This window comes from Hypomesus nipponensis, chromosome 4 (assembly GCF_054491055.1).
Source record: "Hypomesus nipponensis isolate SF chromosome 4, ASM5449105v1, whole genome shotgun sequence".
NCBI classification, from domain to species: domain Eukaryota; kingdom Metazoa; phylum Chordata; class Actinopteri; order Osmeriformes; family Osmeridae; genus Hypomesus; species Hypomesus nipponensis.
Window position 1 is genome coordinate 5,192,002 of NC_140364.1, and position 26,332 is coordinate 5,218,333.

The 26,332-nt window shown below is 48.6% G+C and overlaps 2 protein-coding genes across 4 annotated transcripts; one reads left to right on the plus strand and one right to left on the minus strand.

Annotated features, from left to right (window-relative positions):
• Nucleotides 1–12,707: 12,707 nt before the first annotated feature.
• hey1 (hes-related family bHLH transcription factor with YRPW motif 1) lies at nt 12,708–16,112 on the plus strand. Of its 2 annotated transcripts, none has more exons than XM_084697188.1 (5): nt 12,708–13,082; nt 13,292–13,367; nt 13,468–13,551; nt 13,688–13,772; nt 14,145–16,112. In XM_084697188.1, the coding sequence occupies exons 1-5, from the start codon at nt 12,997–12,999 to the stop codon at nt 14,852–14,854; spliced, it is 1,041 nt and encodes a 346-aa protein (XP_084553314.1). In that variant the 5' UTR covers nt 12,708–12,996; the 3' UTR covers nt 14,855–16,112. The 2 variants fall into 2 exon arrangements, with proteins under 2 accessions (XP_084553314.1, XP_084553315.1); XM_084697189.1 differs by having other exon boundaries at nt 12,711–13,082; nt 13,691–13,772.
• A 2,152-nt stretch (nt 16,113–18,264) lies between these two features.
• Nucleotides 18,265–25,615, minus strand: stmn2b (stathmin 2b). Of its 2 annotated transcripts, none has more exons than XM_084695910.1 (5): nt 25,483–25,615; nt 20,588–20,683; nt 20,016–20,188; nt 19,464–19,655; nt 18,265–19,271 (listed from the first exon to the last, which is right to left on the minus strand). In XM_084695910.1, exons 1-5 carry the CDS (start codon nt 25,499–25,501, stop codon nt 19,212–19,214), a joined length of 540 nt encoding a protein of 179 aa, XP_084552036.1. In that variant the 5' UTR covers nt 25,502–25,615; the 3' UTR covers nt 18,265–19,211. The 2 variants fall into 2 exon arrangements, with proteins under 2 accessions (XP_084552036.1, XP_084552035.1); XM_084695909.1 differs by having other exon boundaries at nt 20,016–20,191.
• Nucleotides 25,616–26,332: the final 717 nt, after the last annotated feature.

Genomic DNA, 26,332 nt, shown 5'->3' on the forward strand with positions numbered 1-26,332 from the left:
CTGACAACAGCTGAAAACCTTTTGTAATTAGCGGGGCAATCCCTTCAATACAAACGCAATCAATCAATCAATCATTCGAGCCGTTCCCGCTGCATCAGATCGTCACACCCGGGTGTGGCCACGCCCATGTCCCTCAGTCTTGTCGTTCAGCACCAAGGACAGATCCCCCCCAAGTTAGTCCTGCTCACCTGCAGACCGACACCTGACAGGGCTGGAGACTGACGGTTCAGCACCATGGCCAGGTCCTGACAGCCAAAGCCACACCTCAGTGACCTCACCACACGTCAAGCCTGCAGTGGATCATCTCTCTTGGGGTCTCTCTGGATGGATCCCATCCAGGGTCAATCCTCAAAGAAGCCCGATGAAGGCGGGTTCAGTGAAGTGCAATGAAAAGTGCATGAAATGAAATGTGTCTAAATGCAGGTGCGGTCTAACAGGCCCTCGTACTTTCCGTACATACCGTTGTTCACACACACAAACACACACACACACACACAAACACACACACACACACACTAATACTCTCGGTTGCTCTCTCTTATCCTCTCTCTCTTTCTCTAATTTCCCCTCACATTCCCTCTGCCCCAACGCCTCTCCCCCTAACCCCCCCCCCCTTGCACACACACACACACAAACACACAAACCCACTCACATACAGCGAGAGAGAAACCCTGCACTGTGTCCAGCTCTGGGACATGTTCCCATCCATACTCCCTTTCCCAGCACAGACAATGCTTTGTGTCCCACAAAGGAAGCTCTCACACAGACTCTGGGGCCCCGTTGGCCCCCCACCCGCCCAACCTGCCGAGGTGCCAAGAAGAACATCTGTGTGACTCTGCTGAGGGACCCTGGTAGCGTTGGTGTGTGTACGTGTGTGTGTGTGTGAGAAAGAGCGAGAGAGAGAGTGAGAGTATTTGTGTGGGGGGTCAAGGGCGTGGGGTGAGAAAGGGTTTTTGCATGTTTGTATGTGTGTGTGTGTGTGTGTGTGTGTGTGTGTGTGTGCGTGTGTAAGTGTCCATGTCTATGTGTCAATTGTGTGCCTATGCACATATGTGTGTGTAAGCAAGACTTCCCAGGACCCCAAATCTAGGAGGATAAAAGGTTCTGTGATAGAGCGTTTTGTTCCCAGTCCTCTCCCAGTCAATGAAACACGTGTCCCACCAGCCCAGGCAATGAGTCCACGGATGCCAACCACACAGAGAGGAGAAGGGTCAAAGACAGGGAGAGAGAGAGAGAGACATCGAAAATCACATTGAGAGAAAGAGAGAGAGTGAGAGAGAGAAACAGAGAGAGAAAGAAAGAAAGAGGGAGAGGATAAATGGGTGGCTTTATCCCAAGGAGATACTGTGATGCCAACTGTGAGAGAGACCGTTCTCACAAGTTAAGTCTTTGACTTGAGTGAGCCCTAAATGTGTCAACCGTGCAGATATTTCTAGTGTTTTCAGATTCGGGAACGTTTCAGGGAGTGGCCGTGAGGCCTTGAAACCGTTTTATTATCATTGTTGAACAACCGTAGTTCGTCATAATCACCATTGTACTCAACTCAAATCGTGATTTGATGTTGTTTCAAAAGCATCACCTGAAAAGTGTTGCACTCAATCGCACCCAGCTGGTCGGGGGGAGGGGTGGGGGGGTGGGGAACACAACACAGCCAGGCGCTGTTCTGGCCGCCCACACACTCCCAACACAGGAAGTGACATCATTCACTCATGGCCAAAATAAAGGAAGCATGACGACAGTGACGGAGGGACGTTGGGGACACATCAGGCCAGCTTGAGACAACAGCTGCTGTGCAAAGCCTCCAGAATCCAGAACACACACCCACACACAGTATGGAGCCGGGCGGGCGTTGCAGTCGAAATGTTTCGAGAGAGCTGGCTGGCACATGAAGTCAGACCAATATATCTGTCACCGTTTGTTTTTATGTTTCATAATAACACGTTATGTGTCCGTGTTGGGGGATGACAGATGTGCCTGTGTGTGTGTGTGCGTTTGTTGCGTGCTGCACGCATGTGTGCGTGCGTGCGTGTGTGTGTGTGCACACCCAGGACTGGTGGCCTGGCTCTGGGGAGGCCAGGGGCTCCATTCCGGCTCAGACAGTGATTGTTCTCCCTTCCTGTTGTTCTGTTTATGGCTTCATGACAGTCTCGCAGGGTTCCCACAGGATAGGGTTGCCACCACGACACGCCACACCAAAACCGGGCTGCGTGTGTGTGTTTGTGTGTCTGCGCGACACCGCAGCGCCTAGACAAAACACCCGGGGGGCCTGGAGCCTCCCTTACTTTCTTCCTTTCCTTCCCTTCCTCCTCTCTTTCCACGCTTCGATCCGTCTTTCTCTCGTTTTTCCTCCTGTCTTACTTTCTGTCGGCGGTTTCTTGTTGTTTTCCCCAATTTTCGTCCGTGTCCTCTTTGTCTTGTTAATTCTCTCTCTGTCCCTTTCTCTTTTCTTTTTCTTCCTTTCTTCCTTTCTTCCTCCTCTCTCTCTCTCTCTCTCTCTCTCTCTCTCTCTCGCTCTCTCTCTCTCTCTCTCTCTCTCTCTCTCGCTCTCTCTCTCTCTCTCTCTCTCTCTCTCTCTCACTCACACTCACTCACAACCCTCTTTCCTCTCATCCATCCCCAAGCCAGGCCCTAGGAAAACAATCCATTGATACCAGCAAACCAGCTAAAAGTGGTCAGAGACGGAGACCCACCCACTCCAAAGCGGCATAGAAGCAGCCATGAGAAGCATCCCTCCACAACAACAAAGCAAGTATGTGTGGTCGACACCAAACATTACAAACAGAGGGTTCGGGGGGGCAAAGGGGTGGGGAGCCATGGAGGGAAATGTGGCAGTACTGTCACACTATTTAAAATGTAATAACAGTCTGTAAAAAAAAATATTCCAAATAGTCCTTCTATGCTGCAGTTCACATGAGATGGTCAGTTGCTATGGCAGGGGCTCACAGTAACAGGCAGGCAGCTGAATGAGGTTGGGAGCTCACAGTTTGTTTTTGTTTGCTGTGGATGGCCCAACGATAACGTTGGGAGATGAGGGCCACAGCGCAGCTGCCAAAATAGACTTGTCCACGTCTGTGAAACTGCGCTCACGTCTTATTTCATCACAAGAGAAAACAAATACAGCAGAGAGTGCAGGTTTAAACACTGGCAGAAGAATGTTCCAGAATCACGGCTTCTCTGTTTCCAAAAGGCATGAGTCGGTGAACAAAAAGTTGTCTCTCGGCAAATAATCACATCCCAAAAAAGCGAAAACAAAGTTATTCAGAACAAGAACATTTTCTTTTCTCCCCCACCCCCCCCTATTTTGTGGACTCCCTTTCTCCTTTCTCAATAAGTTAACGCTCAAATGATACCACAAGGCTTTGGTTTTATCCATGCATTTGGTTCCCTCTGGAGTTTAAAGACCATTTCCTGTGAGCTGTGAACAACTTCCTGGAGACAACCACGAGATGGTTGAGACCCACCCCGTCTTCTTCCTCCTCTCCTCAACACACACCTGATGTGCTGGTGGAGGGCGAAGCAGCAGAACAATCACTGTGGACAAATCTACTCCAAAAAGTTGCACACTCGCACACATGTCGTCTACAGTGTCGACAAACTCTTATAACCTTTGGAAATAAACACACTTCCAGCTAATACAGAGAAAGCATAAACACACACAAGTGAAAGGAAGACAGTGGCTCAAAGCCAGATATGCTCAACATACGGAACTGAGAGACACATGCACAGACATACGTGCTCTGTACTGCACTGGCTGATTGCTGGGAGTGGTTTGTGCCTGTGAGCCGGGTCGACTGTGTGTGTGCGTTTCAATGAATGTTTTTCATGTGTGTGTGTGCATAATTAGTGTTTATGCAGCAGTAACAGTGGCAGTGGTAAAGAGAGAGATACGAATCAGGGTAAGGGTGTTTGTGTGTTTTGCTGAAACACTGATTCAAGATTCAATTCCATTTGAATTCAAATGTGTGTGACTGTGTCATTGATTTTTTATAATAACATGAATAATACTGGGGTGCACTACAAGTGACCCAGTAGTATGTGTCCTCTCTCATCACCCACCAGCCCCCAGCCCCCAGCCCCCACTCCTTGGGCCTGGGAAGCAGCAGGAGGGGGGTGGGGGGGTCCAAGCTCCCAGCCAGGAGGAGGGGGAGGGCTACAGTAACTTTGGCAGACAGCTGTGTAGACGGGCCCTGCTAGCAGCCGTTACTGCAGGGCTGGGGGGTGGGGGTGGGGGGGTGTCGTACTGAAGGGGGGGAGTTTTCTGGGGTTTGGGCAGAGTGGACAGGGTGAGGAGTGGTAGGGGGGGAAAGGGGGTGGGGGGCCAGGGACAAGACAAGAGGGGTAGGGGAGGGGAGGGGGGGGTGCTTTGTGAAGGGCTCGTAGGGGCAGAAGGGACAGTATGGGAATAAGATGAGCCGGGGGGTCGGGGGCAGGGGAGGGGGTCACCAGACGGGACAGCGCTGACCCCCTCCTAGGAGTGTGTGTGTGTGTGTGAGAGAGAGAGAGAGAGAGAGAGAGAGAGAGAGAGAGAGAGAGAGAGAGAGAGAGAGAGAGAGAGAGAGAGAGAGAGAAAGCTTTTCCATGTGTCTCGTCAGAGGACACAAAATCTTGTCATGCGGTTGAGTTGTTGCCGAGGTGCCATCTTGCACATGGTGTGTGTGTGTGTGTGTGATCTTTGGGTGCATGTGTGTGTCACTGTTTGACTTGAACAACCCTTAAAAGTGGCCTCCATTACCAAGTCACGTACACATTTATCATTTATTCATCCGCAACGCTTACTTTTGATCGAGACAAACCTATTTATACATCTAGTCTTCTATCAATGTAATCCTATCTCAAATAAACAAATCACAAGTGGAGGTCAGACTTGAAATGTACATGGGTATTCCATGTCTGGACAAAAAAGGCAAATATTTATGGTATCACTCCAAAGTTCCCAGAGCCTGCCTGAGGAGGGGTCTGCATGTATGATTGCGCCGGGGGACTCTGGAGGTGTAGTAGCTCTGGTGACAGGGCTGAGAGTGTGACCTCTTTGTTTGTGTTGCTACGCTGTGGGGACCTTCTCAAAACAGTGTTGTCAGCGCTACTCAAGACTGCTGTGCTCAGTGTCAGACGAGAGATCAAATAAACACTAATCAGCCTGTACAAGCCCCACACTGTGACTCTCTCCACACACACACACACACACACACACTAACATCAGTAAAGAGTTCACACACACACAGACACACACTCACATCAGTAAAGAGTTCACACGACACAGACATGTTTAGACCCAGACAGCCACACGCACATAGCATACACCCATCGTGCGTAAGATGAGACACACATTAACACACGCCACACACACACACGTCACTCATAGCCCGAATGCAAACAAACCAGACCAGACAGCCTAATTGATGTTCAGTGACAAGACCTCTAAATAAGATAATTACAACATGTACTCACAACCCTGACATGAGTGCAGTGTATTTGTGTGTGAAACGGTTTCATGTGGCTCCAAGCATTAATTCCCACAAGGTTTGACCTCTGCTGAACTTTAAACAAAAAAACACAGATTATCAGGATTATCAACAACAAATTAATCTGTTACAAAGAACTAGCTCATTTCTTCGAGGCTTTGGCCAGGATTCTCTGTCAAACATGCACAAGCATGAGGAGAGACAAGCCCTTTGGCTTTTGTGTGTTATGGAATTTCATCCGTTTTAATCGACAGTATAAACTTTGAGTTCTGGCCATTCTGAAGGAGAAGGTATACGTGCGTGTGTACGTGTGTGTTTGTGAGTGCGTGTGCCTGTGTTAACGGTCCCATGTCATTACTGTAAGTCTGTGAGTCATGTGCAGGTTGAAGCGGGCCGCAGATAGTTGTCGGGTGACGCAAAACGAACAGCCGTGCTTGTTTATCTAGCGGGACAACAGGTTAACCAAAGGCAAAACCACAGACGGGGAGGCCGAGGCAGCTGTCAAATTGACTTTGATCACCAGCAGTGTATTTGCTTATGTGGGTGTGCATACGATACAAAGACTGTGGAGCCATAATGGTACGTCTTTTTTTCAAATCCGAATATTTTGATTTTTTCATCTAACGCCTTTACCGGTCTTCAGAGAGTTTCTGTCTGGTGTCGAGGACAACCAGAGAGAAGAGAAAGAAAAAAAGAGAGAACTGCCTGACAACATTCACAGGAAACGCGCCCAACAGGAGAAACCACAGCTAACAATATTAAGCTGTAGGCAAGTCGAACCAGGGATCACTTTAAGGCAGATCATACATAGCGGGCTAATACCTAATACTACATTTTGATTGCTTCAGAATGTTTCATCAAAGGGTCCACGCTGGGGACAGTTTAGGGAGCTTAAGTCAGATTCCACGGTGATTGAGCACAGTGAGGAGGGATGGGGTTTGGGGTTCCCGTCATGACGGTCAGACGGGATTGAAGGGGTCAGGGCGGGAACGCTGAGCGGGCACCAGACAGGAGAGAGGAGACCTGCTCCAGGCTCCCTCGCTCACCCTCCCTGTCTCTTGTTCTCTCTCTCTGTCTCTCTCTCTCTGTCTCTCTCTCTCTCTCTCTCTCTGTCTCTCTCTCTCTGTCTCTCTGTCTGTCTCTCTGTCTCTCTCTCTGTCTCTCTCTCTCTCTCTCTCTCTCTCTCTCTCTCTCTCTCTCTCTCTCTCTCCCTCCCTCTTTCGGTCTTTCTCTCTTCCCGGTCCCATTCCCTCTCTACCTGTCTCTTTCTGTCTCTCCCCCCCTCTCGCTCTCTCGCTATCTTACATTTTGAATCTCTCTCTATTTGTCACTCTCTCTTTTGTTCTGTTGTTCTTTCTCACTGTCTCACTTCTCATACTTTTTTTCTCATGTTCCATGTCCTCATTTTCTCTCTCTTCCTCTGTCTCTCCCCCCCACCCCCCATCTCTCTCTCTCTCTCTCTCTCTCTCTCTCTCTCTCTCTCTCTCTCTCTCTCTCTCTCTCTCCCTGTCTCTCTGTCTCCACCCAGACCAGACTAGACAGACTCAAGTCATGCAGCTGCACGTTTCACCCCAGGTCTGTTTCCGGGAGCGTCTCCTTCCCGTCTCGGTCACACACACACTTGCAGACACACACATTCACTCACACACACACTCACAGACACACACACCCTTCAGGATCGGTTTCACAGGATCACAGAGTTGGCTCTGGTTCCCAGCCTGCAAGACCCATCAGATGAGGGGGGGGAGGGGGGGGGGAGGGAGGGGAGGGGGGGGGGTAATCTGTCACACAACCTGGCATTTGACCCCCTCAGCCATTACCCTGGGTCAGTAGGTCATGACCTTGTGCATGGGGAGAGAGGTGGGGGGAGGGAGGGGGGAGAGGGGAGCTCTCCCAGACTTCAATCTCATGGGGGGGGGGGGGGGGCGGTGGGGGGGGGCGGGCAAGGGCATGGCCGCTTTGCCAGGTCAAGGGTCAATCGCCAGTATGATGACGGCGGCGGCGGTGGCGTGCTCGTTATCCAATCAGGCAGCGGAGGCATGCGAGTGTGGCTTGGTCTGTGCGACGGCAGCCGTCAGACTTTGTGCTTCGGTTGCTGCTCTATCCGCTACCGTGTGTGCGAGCGGACGCGTAACGGAGGAGAGGTTTTCATGCGTGTCCCGCGGCGTCTCGTACATATCTGGAAGTGTTTATCAACATGGTGAGAAACATGGTGAGAAACTGGGAAGAGTTTCAACTGCCAACAGTGCATGACGGCCTGTCAGTCCAGGTGTTGAAATGAACAAGGTCTCATTTCCTTGGCCTATGGGCACACTCCAGTCTAACTGCTTGGAACTGAAATGCAACAGTAAAGTATTCACCCCTGCCACCCCACCCCCGCCCCTGCCCCCAAACTATCACACACGCGCGCACACACACCCCTGTACCCACACTCTTTTCCCTCTCAGAGGGTGATAATGTGTGACCCCCCCCCCCACCACCACCTCTACACACACACGCTAAACATGAAACAGACCACGTCCACACTCTACACACCTCAAACCGACCACCCAGCAGACGTCCCCCTCCCCTCGCCGTGAGTCTGCCCGCCCACCACCCCCCTGTAACCCCACCCTCACCCCCACCCCCCCGCACACACACACACACATCTAAAGAGTCAGTCTCAGTCCAACCACAGTTTACATACAGAACTTGCACTGGAGGGAGGAGGAGGGAGGTGGTGGGGGGGGGGTGGATGGGGGGGGAGGGGTTGTTCGACAGGCAGCCCACGGCAATCCACAACATTTTGTTTGCAAAAGCAACAAGTGAAAACACCTCTCTGCGTATTTAGATGAGGATATATTGCGACACTCGTGAGCGCATCAGCGGGTATGCAGACTGGTGAATTGAGTTCTTCGAACGACTGAAAACGGATGTCAGGGACGTAGTCGTCTTTCTGGTTGTGAGCTTCCTCTTAACCCCTTTATTTTTGGCATGTGTCCTTGGCCGCTGGTTATCATTCAACATCACTTCCTGTGGGCTCATGGTGGGAAACGGTTGAGTCCATCCCTCTCTGTCCAATAAGTAAGTACCCAGTCTCTTTACAGACACTGAATAGAATGAGAGCTCATTGAGAGTAGATTGGCAAGGGTGGATATCCTCCCTCAAAACCAGTCCATCAAAATCGAAAGCGATTGAGAGGGATGGGGTGTGGTGAGAGAGAGAGAGAGAGAGAGAGAGAGAGAGAGAGAGAGAGAGAGAGAGAGAGAGAGAGAGGGGGGGGTGGGGGGAGAGCTGCGAGAAGAAAGAAAGGCAGAGAAAGAGAGAGGGGCGCACCCCGAAACCGTTTCCCTTGGGAAGAGAAGGAGGGAGGGCGACACTGGGTGTCAATGGGTCAACATGTTGACACATCTTACACTTCCTGTATCTGCGGACAAGCACACACGCAAATGTGTATGAAGGATACAATACACACGTGATGTGCGATCCGTTGTGGACTGGACAGGAGAATGGAGTCTGAAGGGGTGGAGAAAGATCCCCCAAAACAGATCCCAGAAGTCCATGCGGGGGAAACTGACTGTGTCTGACGACCAGGACAAACAATGCCACCCCTCATCTTCTTGGGACAATGAGAGTGTCACACGCACACACAAACGCACTCTTAGTCTGCACAATGCATGTGTGTCACGAGAAAAACGCGCGCGCGCACATTGATAAACACACAACACAATGTGTGTGTGTGTGTGCGGTGGGGTGGGTGTGTGCTTGTGACCCCCCCCCCCCCCCCAGTCTGTGTACAATGCCAGGGTGTCGCACCCGTCTCAAAGAGAATTAGCGTGCACTTCCTCTCCCAGTCGCCGAGACAAAGCTAGCCTTCCTCCAAGTGTTTAGCACTCAATGGCTGCCTCTATTTATAAACAATAACATGCACCCCCCCCTCCACTATCCCGTCCATCGTAAGACCCCCCCCCCATCCACCCCCCCTCCACGGGCCCCAGGAGGTCCTACTGGGGGGACGGTCGTGGTTGCGTGGTGAATTGTTTGCAGTGGGGACAGTGTGTTGGTCGGCGGACGTCCTGTGTCAGGACCTGAGCAGTGGGTCAGGAGCTCATGCGCTTGCGTACACACTCCGATACGGTTGCGTGCAGTTCAGGGCCTTGGAATGGCCCTCTCCAATGAGAGCCGTTTGAGGGCAAGCGGGAGCGCATGACGTGTGACAACATCCTGCTGACGGCGTCAACGACAAGGTAGTCATGTTTCAAACTTCACACATTTCACACACATGTGCCCGCTTTGAGCTGTTGAACACTTGCGACCCACTAGCATGGTCTGAGAGATGCAGTCCCAGCAGCCCCCAGTATCATCAGTCCCAGCAGCCCTCAGTATCATCAGTCCCAGCAGCCCCCAGTATCATCAGTCCCAGCAGCCCTCAGTATCATCAGTCCCAGCAGCCCTCAGTATCATCAGTCCCAGCAGCCCTCAGTATCATCAGTCCCAGCAGCCCTCAGTATCATCAGTCCCAGCAGCCCTCAGTATCATCAGTCCCAGCAGCCCTCAGTATCATCAGTCCCAGCAGCCCTCAGTATCATCAGTCCCAGCAGCCCTCAGTATCATCAGTCCCAGCAGCCCTCAGTATCATCAGTCCCAGCAGCCCTCAGTATCATCAGTCCCTGCTCCATGTGGACACGACAAACAAACAAACAGCATGTGAATGTTTCTCAATGAGAAACCAGCTGTGGACCTGCTCTGCTCCTGACGACTCTGGACCAGGCTGTGGAACAGACGAGTTGACGAGATGATTGGCAAGTCGTCAAGATTCTCAGGTCGAAAACGTTTAAGTGTTCAACCACCATCCAGCTGCTCCCGATGAGGACTATACTGGATGTTGAATTTCACCAACTGGAGTGCCTTTGTTTTTTCTGATGTTTTCCTATTTTACCTGGTAATTTCAGTAATGTATCAGTATTGTCATGCATCAGTAGTGTCATGTTACAGTATCAGGATGTTTTGCTATTGTACCTCAGACCCTTAATGACTTGTTGCCATTTAACAAAGAAATGCAAAGTGTTTCCAGTGTCAACATGGAGGAGGGACCAGATGTTAGGGAGTGCTGGTGGGGTGCTATCACTGCGATATATTTGAAGTGAGATGTTTCTGCATTTGATTCGAAAATACAATTGCACTGTTTTAACTGTGTCAATATAACATATTGTGTGGAGATGGATCAAAAAATTCTTTTTTTTTTTTAATTAGATAAAGTTTGCATGAGGTGACCGAAAGGGCATGGAGGCAAGACACTGTAGACATTTGCTTATTCAGCACGTTGTTTTTGCTGCACAACACCATGTCACGTTGGAGCTGAGACCTTATTGCCACACTCTGCTTGGAAGCTGTGATGTGGTCATTTCACACCGCGCCTGAGCCCTAGAACTATGCACATGCTTTTCCGCTGTGCATTCCTCGTGCATGACGTCGCTTTGATGAAAGCATCTGCTTCTTGACTTCAGCGCGGAACGTAAAGTGTAAAGATGTGTTTCGGTGTTTCTGAAAACAGGGAGGAACTGAGCGACAGCACAGCAGGAGAAGCCATCGTCCGTAAGCCCAGGGGCTGGAGGTCCGGTCTGATTCGCTCGCAGGGGGCAGGAAACAACGTTGTGTTGCAGGGCCCGCACCTTCAAAGGCTGGCCTCTGAAAGGCACTAATCACAACATGTGATGAGACGCAAAGGAACAAAGCAAATAACAGCGTGGGAACTCTCGATGAACTTGAAATACAACAGGCGCACTGGCCCGCCCACCTCTCTCACACACACACACACACATGCATGCAGACAAATACACACACACGTGCAGTCAAACCCCGGGAGACACACATGCATTGCCAACAAACACACACACACACGCAGACCGACGCACGGACACGCAAACACACCGATACACACACACTCTCTCTTACAGACACACACACACACACCCCACCCAAATCCCCCACTGCACCCTCATCCACGGACAGCGACCACCAGCCTGGGGGAACATGGGAGTTGTAGTTTAGATATCTGTGGTGTTCATGGTGCTAGGCTCCCGGGTAGGAAGACTACGACAGATGAGGGCCTCCTCTTCTTCACCACACACACACACGACCGAGCTGGAGAGAGGCAGATCCTCTCTCTGGTCCTGGTGACCATCAAGGCAGCCCCTGTCGCTGTCACTGGAGACGTCCAGACCCGGGATAAGAACCTTGCTTCAGCCATTGTCTTTCACAGACTGGGTATACCTGGGCTTACCTTGCCCATCGGTAGAAATGAGTGTTTAGCGGAAACATTAAAGAGATTAATTTTCTGAACCTGTGTCTCTGGGTCCCTGCAGACAGTTGCTGTAGTGTGAGGTCTTCTATCATGGAGTCGTGTGTACTGGTTCTCATTCAGGATATGGATTTCAGCGAGTGCGCAGGACACAGTATTTGGGATAACTGTTTGTACTGGCGCTGTGGGCAAAGCAGCGTGCGTGTGTTGCTGTGTACGTACGTGTGTTTACGAGTGTGCCTACGATGGGTGTGTGTGTGTGTGTGTGTTTATGTAAGTGTGCGTGTGTGTGTGTGTCTGTGTGTATGCAAATGTTCCTCCATTGGGTCCCTGCAAAAGACGACTCCTTGGGGACCCTTGACTAAAGCTACTCCTATCAAAGCACTCTAAGTGGAATAGCAGGGGCTCCGTCAGTTTGTCACATGAGTCAACCCTATGTACAAACAAGCACAACAATGCCTTCTATGACGTAGTCTGTGTGTGTGTGTGTGTGTGTGTGTTGTGTGTACGTGTGTTTGTGTGTGTGTGTGTGTGTATGAGTTGTGTGTGTGTGTGTGTTTGTGTGTGTCAAAGTCACCAGAGAGGGAAGTTAGGGAACCCTTTTAATTTCATTATGTCTTTTGTTGTGTTTGTGAGTGAACACATCCACAGTCTTCGCGGTCTTTTAAGCATCTTTGCCTTGCATGATGTCGCTCTGTGGGGTAAGATTAGACTTCATAGCTTCCTCTTGCACACTACTTCGCCTTTGGATGAGTTAGTATTAGATTACAGGTTCACACGCTCACTCGCAGACCGCCCGTCGCCCCAACCAATTGGCCCATTCATTCCAATGTCGGAGACGGCCGTCGCCCCTGATTGGTTATCAGCGTTGGGCTAAGGAACTTTCCCACGGCTAGCGCGTGCTGACAGCCGGCCAGCCACCCCTCATCACAACCGGGACAGACAGCCACAGTGCTCGCGGACACACAGGGGCGGAGTGCGACAGTCACGGACCGAAAGCCTATTGGACCGCTGTCAAAATTATTCAAAGAGCCGTCTTTAGGCTAACTGCGCTGTCACTTAAACCCACGGCCGCTTCTTAATTGGCTAGTTCTGTGCCAAGCCCCGCCTCTCTTGGCTAGCTGCAGCGTAGAAATGATACCGTGGGAACGAGAATGCCTCAAACAGACGAGATCCAGGCATACCGAGTAGACGAAAGTCCGAGAGAAGCGCACAGAAGGACTATACCCTGAGCAAGAAGAAACAGCGGATAAAATGAAAAGGAATCACGATTTCAGTTCCTCGGACAGCGAGCTTGATGAAAATATCGAAGTTGAGAAGGAGAGTGGCGACGAAAATGGGTAAGTTAGCTTAATATGTGTGTAAATGTTCAAACGTTTTTTTACAACTTTTGCGTAAAAATCACCCCTTGCCTGTTGATCTTCTGTGGATGGAAAAATAATTTCCGCATATGGCAATAAAGTCAAAGCATACATTGTGGGATACGTGTCTTGTATCTCAAATTACGCAAAACATTGTAACGCTTGTATTTCTTCTTTTCTACGAAAAGGAATCTCAGTTCGCCTCTTGGGTCGATGTCTCCACCGACAACAACGCAGGTGCAAGCAAGGAAGCGTCGCCGAGGAGTGAGTACATCTTTCTAGTTAGCTCTGAAACGTGCGTAAAAGCAGTTTTTTGTTCCTATTTTATTGAAGCCATGACTCAACAAATCAATTTTGCCTTCAGATCATTGAGAAGCGTCGCCGTGACCGGATTAACAACAGCCTCTCCGAGCTTCGAAGACTGGTTCCCAGCGCATTTGAAAAGCAGGTACGGCTTGCGCGTCATGCATAAAATGCAAAGTCAGGTTTGCTAAGGACTTTTGGTTCGTGGCTATCATCGCTGAGGTGTAAATATTAGTATGTTTAATACTTATCTAAATTTACCATTCAATTTTTTTATCAAGCAGGGTTCAGCTAAACTGGAGAAAGCAGAGATTCTGCAGATGACGGTGGATCATTTGAAGATGCTTCACGCTGCTGGAGGCAAAGGTACAATCAATTTATAGTTATAAAAAATTAAATAAATGAATTGAATCACACAATCGATTGGTTATCGTATTTTGTTGAATAATTTCCACAAATAAGACTATGTTATTGTACAAAAGAAAAAATCTCAGGCATTAGTCAACGTCTGCATGTTTCGTCAAATTAGTTAATAATTCAAATTAGACCTCGCGGTTAAACAAACGGAATCGTTCTGAAACCTTAAAGATCTGTCTTCGTTTTTTTCTCTTCCAAATACATTGCAAGAGATATATATTTCTGGTAAAGAAATCCACTCATCCTCATAGACTTTTTTTCAAAGTTTGCCTCTAGGTGATTTTCTGACTAAACAGGTTTCTCCCTCCCTCTCCCCTGCAGGTTACTTTGACGCCCACGCCCTGGCCATGGACTACCGGGGGCTGGGGTTCAGGGAGTGCTTGGCCGAGACAGCCCGCTACCTGAGTATCATTGAGGGGCTGGACAGTACCGACCCACTGCGCATCCGCCTTGTGTCCCACCTCAACAGCTATGCAACCCAGAGGGAGGCCCACTCCGGTCTGGGTCACTTGGCCTGGGGGTCCGCCTTCGGTTCCCCCCCTGCTCACCTGGCTCACCACCTCATGCTCCAGCACCAGCACCAGCAGCAGCAAGGGGCCACGCTAGCAACGATAGCATCGTTAGCGTCGCTGCCCCGTAGCGCCACCAATAGCCCATCCACCTCCTCCTCCAGCTCCTCCAGCTCCTCCTCCTCCACACCCTCCTCGTCCTCCCCGTCCTCATCCACCGAGACTCACGTTCCCAGCAGGCTGGGCGGCGGGACGTCCCATTCGGAGCACGCCCAGGGGCCGATCCGCATCCCTCCCACGGCCGCCTCGGCCAGCGTGGCCCACCCCCTGGGGATGAGCCCTTCCTCGGCCGTGTCCAAGCTCTCCCCCCCTCTCCTGTCCTCCCTCTCTGCCTTTCCCTTCCCCTTCAGTGCTTTCCCCATTCTCGCCCCCTCTTCCTCCACCACCCTCAGCCCCCCCGCCCCTGCCGCCAGCCTAGGAAAACCCTATAGACCCTGGGGCATGGAAATAGGTGCCTTCTGAACGTGTAACTCCACCCCCTTCTTCCTGGACTGAACTCAAACCCGGCTGAGCTGGACCTACACAAAACAAGATTTGATTTTTATGAAAAAAAAAGTTTGAAAAAAAGTTTTGGGTTTTATATAATACTGGCATCCTATAGAGGAGATAGCTATAGGATTTGTATTTTCTCTAGAGAATTGTGATTTCTTATGAAAAAAAGAGGGAAAAATGACAGTAAAAAGTGTTTTACAGTGTTGATTGGATCTGTGTGTTGTTTTCCTGGAAGGCCTTGTCCACCCCCTCCTTTAGAAGTTCGGAGGTGTTAGCCAATCAAGAGAGCGTTTTCCAGATGGTCAGGCAGTCAGTCGCCCATCGACGTCTCAGTGAAACTGTCCTCTTTGTTTCACAATGTATCGGTGCCTCCCCCAGGCACTATGGCTGTGAGTGTGCATATGCTTATGTTAGAAAGAGATAAAGAGTACAGCAAATAGTCACTAAGGGTGTGTGTGTGCGAGTATTTGTGTCAGGGCCATTGAGGTGGTAGAGGGTCACCCCCCATTTCACGGTAGTTTATGGGGTGGAATAACTGAAACCAGGTGCTTGTTTTGACTAAATGTTAGGAACAGAAGTTAGCAAAGGGGGGGGGGGTGGGGGGGTCGGACACTGTCCACAGTCTAAATTGGGATTTATCTGCACCATCATATGGTCACTGAGGTCTGTTTGTTTTGAACTGAAGCTTCCCCTGATTTAACCTCCCATCCCCTGATAGAAACCCTCAAATTAAGTAATGTCAACTGTTCACCAAACAGACAAAAGGACTAATAAGCTTCTCTAAGTTAAGCTCCCTGGTTCCATGTCCCAGTTGAGACCTGATGGCTGTAGGGTTTGTAAAGAGTTATGCAGGCCATTTGAATTCAGCTATCACATCATTTTCGTACTGTAGAATCCCATTCCACCATACATCCCCCTGAAGTGAGTTTGACAATGCTCTTGGAAGGCCAAAACAGATCAAAACATAATTGTAATGATACCGATACTGTTTAAAATTAGAATGCAGAGAAGTAGATTTGTTTCTATGAAACACTGGACCCCAGTGGTTTCCATGGCGTTACCAACATCCTTCAAGACCATGTTTGCTTGGTGTGTGTCACCGAACCATAGAAAGTCGTTTTGGACATTCCGTTTTTGTGATGTAGAAAAGCGATGACAAATCACATTTCTTGGCTTTACCAAGTTGATTTTGATTTCCCTGTAATAAAAGACCTATTAGAAAAGAGAACTGTCTATGTATTTTAGAATGACTGGAACTAAAATAGAAAAGTTATTTTTAGGGTTAAGGCATGTGAATGTATGTGGGTATTTGTGAGTGTTCGCGCGTGTGTGTGTGTGTGCAGGAAACCATTAACAAGGAGGGGATATCCTGGACAATAGCAGCCTGGCTGGCCCCAGTGCGTGGGAACTTGTGAAGGAGGGATGGAGGAAGAAGAGAGGGAGGACGAGGAGAGGGAGATGAAGGAAAGAGAGGGAAGAGAGAAAGAGCGAGAACTAAAGGCGCGGGAGAGGAGTGGGTCGAAGCGAAAGAGGGAAAGAGTGAGAGAAGGAGAAGAAGTCGAGAGAGAGAAAGGGAGCTGGGGAGGAAAAAGGGAGACAGAAAGAGGGAGAGAAAGAGGCGAGGGAGAGAAACAGAAAGAGAGGGGGAGAGGGGGAGGAGAGAGAGAATGAGCTGTGTGGTGTTGTCCCAGCCATTACTGGAACTTGTCATTCTTCCAGTTCCTTACTCTCACACTCTGTCCACACTCGGGCCGCCGCCTTAAAACAGTGACAAAATGACTCCCTTTTCTCAGTCCTCCTTCAACCTCCCTTCTTTTAACCACCCTTCCTCCCTATTTCACACACCCTTCATCCCACTGAAAGGTTTGCTAACACCGAGGTATGACTCAGCAAAGTGCGAGGAGGTTTCGTGTGGCTTAACTGAGCAATGACGCAAAGATGTTAGATAAAAACAGGATTTGTTTCCACCTCCTGGTTACAAGTGGTATTACAACTCTGGTCCTATAGTGCCACTTGAGGTCTGAAATTGAAATACAATTTAAAATTCAGTTTGTGACAATAAGGAATTCCAAGTTAAAATGTATGTCTGAAAAATTATGTTTATGTGTACTTGTGGGTTAAGGTTAGATGGTGCAAACATGCTGTACTTTACAAAAGTTTTTGGCTGCAATGCAAAAAATACACCCAAGTCATGGGACTTTGACTGAACCCCAAACTTTATTAACCACAGCTTGCTCACAAAGATATATGTGGAAGGGGGAAACACACAAACAGGGAGAGGAAGTCAGGTAGGCAGGTAGGTAGGGCCACAACAGGAAGTTGTGACACACCCATGAGAAGGTTAACAGTAAGTGATCATTATGCAACTGTCCCTACTACAAAGTTCCTTTTCAAGGTCAAATCCTAGGCAACCCACCTATCCTGAAACACACACACACACTCACACATACTGTATATATACACACACACACACACACACACAAACACACACGCCTGTATATGTGACCAACAGGGCTTTAACATTGTCCTTTTTGCTAAATCATCCAGCAGACCAATGCTAGGCAACGCTATCCTCTAGGCTTTAGCTCAGAGGATCCAGAGGCTCACTGAACCCCCCCCCCCAACCTTCTTTAAGGGCTTGTCACTCCTATGGCTTATACGTTCACTACATCTTACTTTTCAAACACTCCGCTTTACTCATAACAAACTCCTTCCTTCGTTTGCAGTTTGGTGTTCTTTAGTACTTGGAAGGAATGATTGGGGTTCAACCATACTGATGTTTGGCAGTCGATGGTCCTCTGTCTGTTTGGACGTTAGCGGTACCAGACTGACACAGTCTAGCATGGTGCTATCTCGTCATTCTAATCCTAGGATGTCCTATTGGATAAGGATAAGATGGGACGGGTCTGTTTACAATGGATAGTTTATGCAGATTTGTGGATCAGGTGGTTGTTTTCCCGCCTTTGTTGGTTTAAGTGAATACTCGGGAAGTCTAACTGATCCTAGTTCCGGCCACGCTTAAGAACCTCACAATTGACGTGACGTCAATTCAGCATTTCTGGAACTTCTACAGTCATGGCACCTGTGCACTCGGAGATCGTGAATGCTAATAGATGATCGACAGGTCATTCGGCTAATATTGAGAAGCGAGGCATTAATCTGTGGTCTACAATTGGGTCTAGGAAATGGCAGTTGAAAATTACAGGCGGGCCAACATGTTGGTCATAGAGGACCTTGAACTACGACTATGCTTACCCAGTGTTCTCCGTTTGTGTGTGACCACAGTGTGTGTGCGTGTGTGCGGGCACGTGTGTGTGTCGCGGACGTGTGCGTGGGCTGACGGGGGGGGGGGGGGGTGGGGGGGTGGGGCGTGGTTGGGGCGGGACTTGAGAAAGGGGCGCGAGGCAGACATACGAGAGAATGGGCTCATAAATGCTATAGTATTCTCCTGAAGCACTGTCGCTGGAGTCAGTGTGCAGTGACTGCTTGCGTTCTCGACACAGAGACAGATGGGCCGGGTCCCAATTCTCTTCCGACACTTTTTTGGGGGCGCTAAGTGCACACTAGCATACTTCACCGTTGATTACACAGGAAGTGTATGCTAACACGTATAGTTGGGGCCTCTCCCTTGGGGCTCTCTGTTACATCAACGAGACGTTGGTTTGATCCATGAGGGATTGGAAGCCTTCACCAGTGCACACTCGGACTAAAACTGTGTGAGATTTGTGACGCAGAGTAAGGCAGACATGACCAGATACTGCAAACGGTCACTAGCTGACAAACTCACGACAAACACCTAAGCTTGATAACAATAGGAACCGCAAACAGGAATGTCTGGGATTAAATGATAATCAAACAATCACATCCACAAATAGAGAGATGGAGAACAGAATGGCACACTTGCAATCAATACTTGCTTCTGTATTGTACTGGATATAACAAAAAAAGAAGTATTTACAAAAAAAAAACTATAAATAAACGATACCCACTTTTACAAGTTTTTTTCATAATTGAAATCGAGCAAAAACATTCTTCGAGAGGAGTGAGAGGATTGGCGTTTTTTTTTTTTGTCTTTTTGAATTTTTATTCACTTCACCCCTGTCTGTTCGAGGTGTTGAGACTAGGATTTGAACCCTCCTCACAGGTGTTTTCCACGACTTCTGACACAGGGCGGTGGTGGTAGTGTGTGTGGGGGGGGGGATGTTGCAGCGGAGGTGGTTGGAGGGGGGTCGTGGTGTGGGGGTAGGGAGACGGACGAGGGAGGGGACATGGTAGGTTACAAGGGAGACTCGTAGGGTGTGGGGAGGTGGGTGAGAGAGGGTCCCGCTCACGCTGTGATCTCTTCTCTCAACTCCTTGTTCCTGCGCACCATCTGGGCATGCTTCTCCTGAATACACACACACATATGTACATTTGTCAAAAAAAAACAACGCTGTCAGCACAGATAAACATTGCAGCCACTTTCTGGAAATGTCCCTCGCTCCTCTCTTCTTTCTCCCTTCGAAACCCCAACCTCCCCTCCCTCCACTACCACCACCACCCCCATCGCCAAACACCTCCCTCCCTCTCCGCTCCTCACCTTCTCCTGCAGGCGCTCCATGATGGAGGCCAGGTAGGCCTGGCGGTTCTCCTTGATCTGCTCCATCTTCATGGTGAGCTTCTCCTCGGCCATGCGGCTGAAGTTGCTGTTCTCCTCCATGGCCTTGAGCAGCACGTCGCGCTCGTGCTCCCTCTTCTCGGCCAGGGCCCGCAGCACCAACGCCTCCTGGGACTGGTGTGTGTGTGTGTGTGTGTGTGAACGTGTGCGTGTGTGTGTGTGGTGAAAGCGTAAGAGTGTATTTGAGAAGAGGGATGCGGTGGAGTGGGAAGGAAACAGGAAACAGCTCGTTAGTGTCGCGTCGTTTCTCAAGAACTCCCCCGTCCCCCTGTACCCCGAAAGACCATATGTTCGAACGCATAATTGCGTCGCTGATTCCAACGATCCGCTGCTCAATCAATACAGACAGCGATCAACGGCATGACTGATCGGTCCAATCGATTCATGGATTTCGAGGCGGACAGGACCGGACCGGCTCTCGTCCGGCTGGTCGAGCCTGGGGAGGAAGACGAGGATGAGGGGGGAAAGACTCACTCTCCGGCGGTCCTCCGCGGCCTCCAGCTTCTTCTGGATGTCCTCCAGAGAGACCTCCTTCTTCGGGGGGTTGGTGATGGTGTGGGCGGCGTCGGACACCGGGGAAGGGGGCTTGAGGATCACCTCGAAGGCCTGGCCTGAGGCCCGCTTGTTGATGGGCTTGACCTCCATGTCTGCTGGAAGGTGGGGAAGTGTGTGTTTGAGTGTGTGTGTGTGTGTGTGTTGGGGGGGATAGATAGATAAATAGATAGATAGGGCATGATGTGTGCATGCGCACGTGTGTGCGTGGGTGCGCGGTCAGATGGAGAGAGTGAGAGAGAAAGAGGAGGGAGGAGCGAGAGCGACATGGAGAGATAATGAGGGGGGGAGGCATGTTGATGATGTGTGTGGGAGGTAGGGAGAGGGTGCGAAGAAGAAAGAGAGACGATGAGCACACAGAACAAAACTAAAGAGAGAGAGAGCAACTCCACGCTCCTGAAATGGCTTTTTGCTTCAAAAAGAGGACGTGTTTTCCGACGCCTTCAGAAGAGAAATCCGACTGCAGAGACAAAGCAGTTGATCCTGTTGCCTACCTTCAAACTCGCCCATGAGGTTCTTACGGGCCTCAGGGTACAGACAGGAGCAGATGAGAGAGAGGACCGAAATCTCCTTCATCTTCTCTTTGTAGGCTGTGAATCAACAATCAGACAAAACCCCACATCAAAGACACATCAACCCACTTTCTCCAACCCCTACGAGGGATTGTTCAAACAGCAGCGTTAGATGTTTCGGGGAAAATAAATATTCAGCGAAACCTAAAAATACGACAACAAATAAAACATCATCGTGATTCGGATGAATTGTCATGGGCTTTGTAGTTTTTTTCTGGTCTCTGTGGGCGTGGTGCATGGAAGCAGGAAGTGGGGTGGGGCTGTCCTTGAAAGGACTTGTTTCCTTAACAACCTTATCCCCCACCCCCCACAGGAATCTTCATGCATCATTAGCAATGCATTTTGTTTCACCTTATAATTTATTTACACAGCCTGTGCTACTTTGCCCCCCTGACCTAGTCTGTTTGGGACTCTAGAAACATCTGCTAATGCAGGCTAGTCTTTTGGTTTTAGCTGGGCGGACAAACTCCAGATTTCTTGCTTCTGCAGTACAATCTAATTTCAACATCATTATCTTTCCTTGGCTACTGAAGCAAATAATGAATTCATTAAGAGTTATCTGAGAAATTACTTCCTCTATAATATGAGCCAAATCCACAGTGCGATTCACTGGGCCACCGGATCTAAAACTGTCGACTAATGGTGGAGCCAGCTCCAATCTGGAAGCTGTTTAATATGCATTTGGCATTGGTCAAGGCAAGAGGAGGAACAAAAGTGCACTAAAAGGGAATGAAGGGTTCCTGGGAAAATGAAAAAAGTAACAACAAAAAAAAGTCAAAAGTAACCTTGCTTACCCTTGCTTTTCTTCCCTTCTGTACATATTTGGCACCTTTATTGAAATGAGGCATTACAGTGCCTCAATGTTCTAGAACTAGACCATTCCCAAAGGAAGAGAGAGAGGGAAAGGAACTAGTTCCGACTGCAGTGTTTCTGTTCAGATACTTTTGGTATTATGGGTACAGAGACCCACAGGGGGACAATCACATCCAGAATGCAGGTGCCAGGCATGATCAATCACTTTCAGCCCTCAAGGCTGAACCGGGCCACATTTCTCTTCCTGTGAGACAAGTTCACCTGCGGGAGCCCCTATCCAAACTCTGCAAGACATCAATCTTCAAAAGAAATGACAATGTAGGGCGGATACAATTGGTAAAAGGATGACTTTCTGTTTGTCAAACTCATGTAACTGAATCTTGCCCATTTTGATCAATGGAGAGGACAACAAATGAAATGAAAATGAACCTATAATCCATAGTGGATACAGTGTCGGTGGCCATGCTGCTAACTCAGCCCCCATCCAAATCCCCCTGCTACTTTAGCCAGACTCCAACCAGACCGACAGACGCCACCCTAATGTCATCAGCTCTCCTGTAGGACCGCGGCCTCTCTGAGGGGCCTGATAACCACCTCCCCAAGAGGCGAGGAGAGAGGGCGGAGGGGGAAACAGTGATGGGAAGTGGCTTGAACCCTTTGGCCGAGGTAAAAGAGGGATTGTGGAAAACAAGAGTGAGGAAAAAAAACGGAGCTGAAAAACTCCACTGAGACCACATACCCCAAAGCGGTTTAATGGAAGCAGTCATCTCTGAGGAGATTTACATTTCTAATTACCGTACCACGGTGGTGGTGGTGGGGGACAAGAGATGTGGGTGGTTAGCTGTCACAGGCTCATTAAAACCTGTGTATAGCAACACCCTGGCAGCCATTTTCACAGTCACTCGAGAGGCATGGATGTCGGCAATTGACAATTCAGTGGAGCAGATAATTCAGGTTAAATGGCTTCTGGTCAGGTCTGAAGAGATTCTCAGTCTGCGGTTGTCAGCTCTTCAAGCAGAAGCACGCGATTGGTATTTAGCTCCTCATTTAGACAGACAGCAGGGATGTTGCAAGTTCCAAGATGAGAACTTTCTAGAGCAGGAAGACAGCCATGTTGCAAGTTGACATTTATAATGAAATACTTCTGAGTCTGAAATTGTTAGCAGTGTTCAGTTGCTGACAAAATTATTTCCAAAGTTTGTGGTGATTTGTGTTCTCCTATAGCTCTCGTTTTCACACAACTGCATGCACGCTATCCTGCACAACAGAACGGAAAACACAATATCTATTAGCTATCTGCACACTATTTTGGAAGAGGGAAGCCACGCATTTTCAGTTAGGAATGATTCGTCAAACGGCCCATCTCATCAACTCAGCATCTCCCTATCTGCATGCAATTGTGTGGAAAGTTACTCACCACAGTGACTTAGCCAGCCACACTGCCCTTCCTGCAGTAATCCATCAACGTGCCATCACAGACAATCAATAACCTCCCCACTCCCCCCCCCCCCATACCCCCCCCCCCCCCTCTTTCTCCTGCCTCACCCCCTCAGAAGCATCCCCTCCCCCTCGTCTCTCTGTGCTGCCACTCACTTCCTGCCCCCCCCCAGAACCCCTCTCCAAGATCTGCATCCGTTCTCATAAACCTGATAACCCCCCCCCCCCACACACACACACACACTCATAATCTCCCCTCTGCCCCATTGCTTGAACCGCTTGTTCTCAGCAGCATATATACTTCCCCAGGGCTCCATAAACACAAAGGTAGCTATCTAACAAATAGAGACTGTCCACCATTTACAGCACACTCCCTCTGGACAGGCAGGATATATAATTACTGCTCTATGATGAGGCTTTGCAGTACAAAATTGGCTAGTAAAGTATAAGGGTAGGGGTGAGGGTCTAGAATTCATGGGCTGTGTCACTGTGCACTGTCAAACTCAATAATTGGACACAGCAGAGCATGTTTGACAAAAAAAAAAAGGAAAGATAAGTTATTTTCAGCCAGATCCACACCCAGTGTTTCATGTTTAATCAGCCTTGTAATGACCTGGAGTTTGGCAAAGGGACAAAGCTCAACTGGAAATTGTCAAAGCAAAAATGTAGCCTGGTGGTAAATTGAACAGCTGTTGTACTGAGTCACGGGCTAGATTCTGCACAGGTACGGATTCGTACATAGCTTCTTAAGAACCTCAGAATCGGTTCGTATGAGATCACAGGATCATGCAAAGCCAGTTTATTATCTGGAATTGTCATTTGTCATGGTGGAGAAGTGCAGTTCCTTTTCCATTTCAACATTTGGTTTTCAGTGTGGATTGAAGATAATTCGAGCAACTCATGAGATACAAATTGTTCATCACCCATTGGATCCACCATAGTCTCAGAACGACTTGGGGGCTGAAGACCAAGTACATAAAAAGGGTTACAATAGGTAATGACAAACAGCCACGCCTAGCAGAGAATGATGGTCCTCCTGGGATCATGATTAAAGTATTTAATTCCTTATCAGACAGAGTTGTAGTGCACATGGGCAAATGTCGGTCTGACTCTATGGTGTATGTAGGGTGTGTGCCAAAGAAAAAATTTGTATAAAAAGATTTTGTATCAACAATCAGAACATCTCCATTTCCAGGAGTGAGACATAAAATGTTGTTTAACATTGGACAGGATAAACCTGTCCAACAGCACAACAGCTGCTCCTACTGTCCATGATTAAATCATACTTATTATAAGAGTGTCTGGCCAAACCCACTTGGCCCTAAAGTAAATCCAAGGAGAAAAAAACACATGTCGTGGGTACAGACATCAAGACATCCTTTATTGCTGTCAGTCTGCACGTGCCACCATCTATCACCAGTCAATTCATCCGGAATCGAGGAAGTCCCCAGATAGAAGAAAAAGATTGGCTCCAATGTCCAAGAAGGATTTTTAGTGCGCGTCAATACGCTCCACTACGCAGCGTCAAATGTGTAGACACGTACTCTTCACTGAGGCCTCAATCTTTTCCTCCCAAAATGATTTAACATTAGAGTTTGACGCAGTAATTTGACTCGTATTATCAGACCCAGATCATACAAAATGTGCAGGCAGAATATGGAAATATCCAAGTAATCACATGCTATAGGCCATCAAATATCAATCTATTACCGATTTCAGTGATCATAATGGTGTAGGCAATATGACGCATACAAGTCGTGAATAAATGTCACATCATTGTCAGTTTGGATTGCAACGAATGCATTCTGCAAAAGGCATCACCTATTTCAATATCAATCCGAGCCATACTCTTGCTTGCTAGCTATTATACAGCTATATATACAAAGTGCACTCGTGAAGATTCATTTTCTTTTCCCCCCTTTAGAGCTCACTCCGTATTCTTTTATTTTGCCTGCATCCATCGTATTACCTATAAAGGATGGCCCCGTTTGTATGGCAAGATTCGGCACAGTAAATCCATTCACACCCTTGAGAGGTTGGTTTGCGATGAAGGAGCAGAGGATGTTGGGTGGGGCCGGTCTGCATTATGCTGCACGAGTGTGCATGTGTCGGCCCACAGTGGCAGGTGCGGCGCAGTATCAATAAAAGTACCAATAGTTGCACGAAAATCCCTTGCCAATATCCATGCGTGTTCCTATGTTCTAATTTGAAGAAGGAACGAACATGTTTTTGACAATGTAGCGCAATACTACATATGCTATATTCAATCATATATGGGCTCACTACAATCCGCCCTTTTTTTAATTAGCCTAATGAAATTATATATGCCTGGTGTCATAACCTGGGAATTAAGAAAAAAATCACTTGGCCACGGCCTACTTATTTTAATCAAGTGAAACATCTTTATAGGCATGCGACAGACTTGACCGCTCCCCACTGATGCCGAGCATCCTTTTGTACCATGGGTGTTGCCGCTACACATCGCAGCATCCATAACACGTAAAAGCCCAACTAGCCTATAGATTCACCCACACAAATCTGAGAAAATACAGAAACCGTCATCTTACCGATTGCGGTTTTAGCCATGTCTGTGGTCTGTGCGGTGGTGCTTGAAGAGGAGCTATACCGGAGCGTGCGTCGGTCGCAGTTCTCTTCGGCGGCGCGGGAGAAGGGACTGGCTTGCTGTATAAGGCACTGAGTCAGCAGATCACTGCTATGTGGGGAATGAGAACGCGAGACAGGGGGCTGGTGAGTTACGAGCGTCTACGTGCTCGAGCAGATTGGCTGCAAGGACCCCTGACGCGTATCTCTGAGCAAGGGAGTGTTGCTCTCCAGTATCGCCTATTTTGTTGTGTTGCTATATTAGAGAGTATACAAGCGACCGCTGTGTAAAGGACAGGGAGAGGGTGTTCACACTCATTAATGGTGCAAACTCTTCAAGAAATTACGTTTCCTCTAGGCTAGTAACTGATAACTATCTCTGTCCATGGTTCTGAAATTCATCAGCAGGTATAGTCAACCCAACTTTAAAGGGGGACAGACGTCGATCACAATGTAATCGTTAATAGCGACTTAACAACACGTTTATATATGAAACAAATAACCTACGTAGGCTACAACACATCAGCCATATCGATATCACCAATATAAGGGGAGCTACCTTTTAAAAATAATTCACAGGAACTTGACAATAGCGGTCTGGCTATACTCAATAGAGGCCACTGTAGAGATATATAGGCAATAATATACAGTACTTATACTAAAGGTAGGCTAAGAAAGTAAATAATAAAATGTTTTTGATATGAAACATAGGCTACCATAGGCTATCAAAAATCATACAGGCCAGGCTATGCTCCAATAGACTATTTTGGATAGGCCTACTAGCCCGCTGAAGACGCGTTATTGAATTGCGAAGTT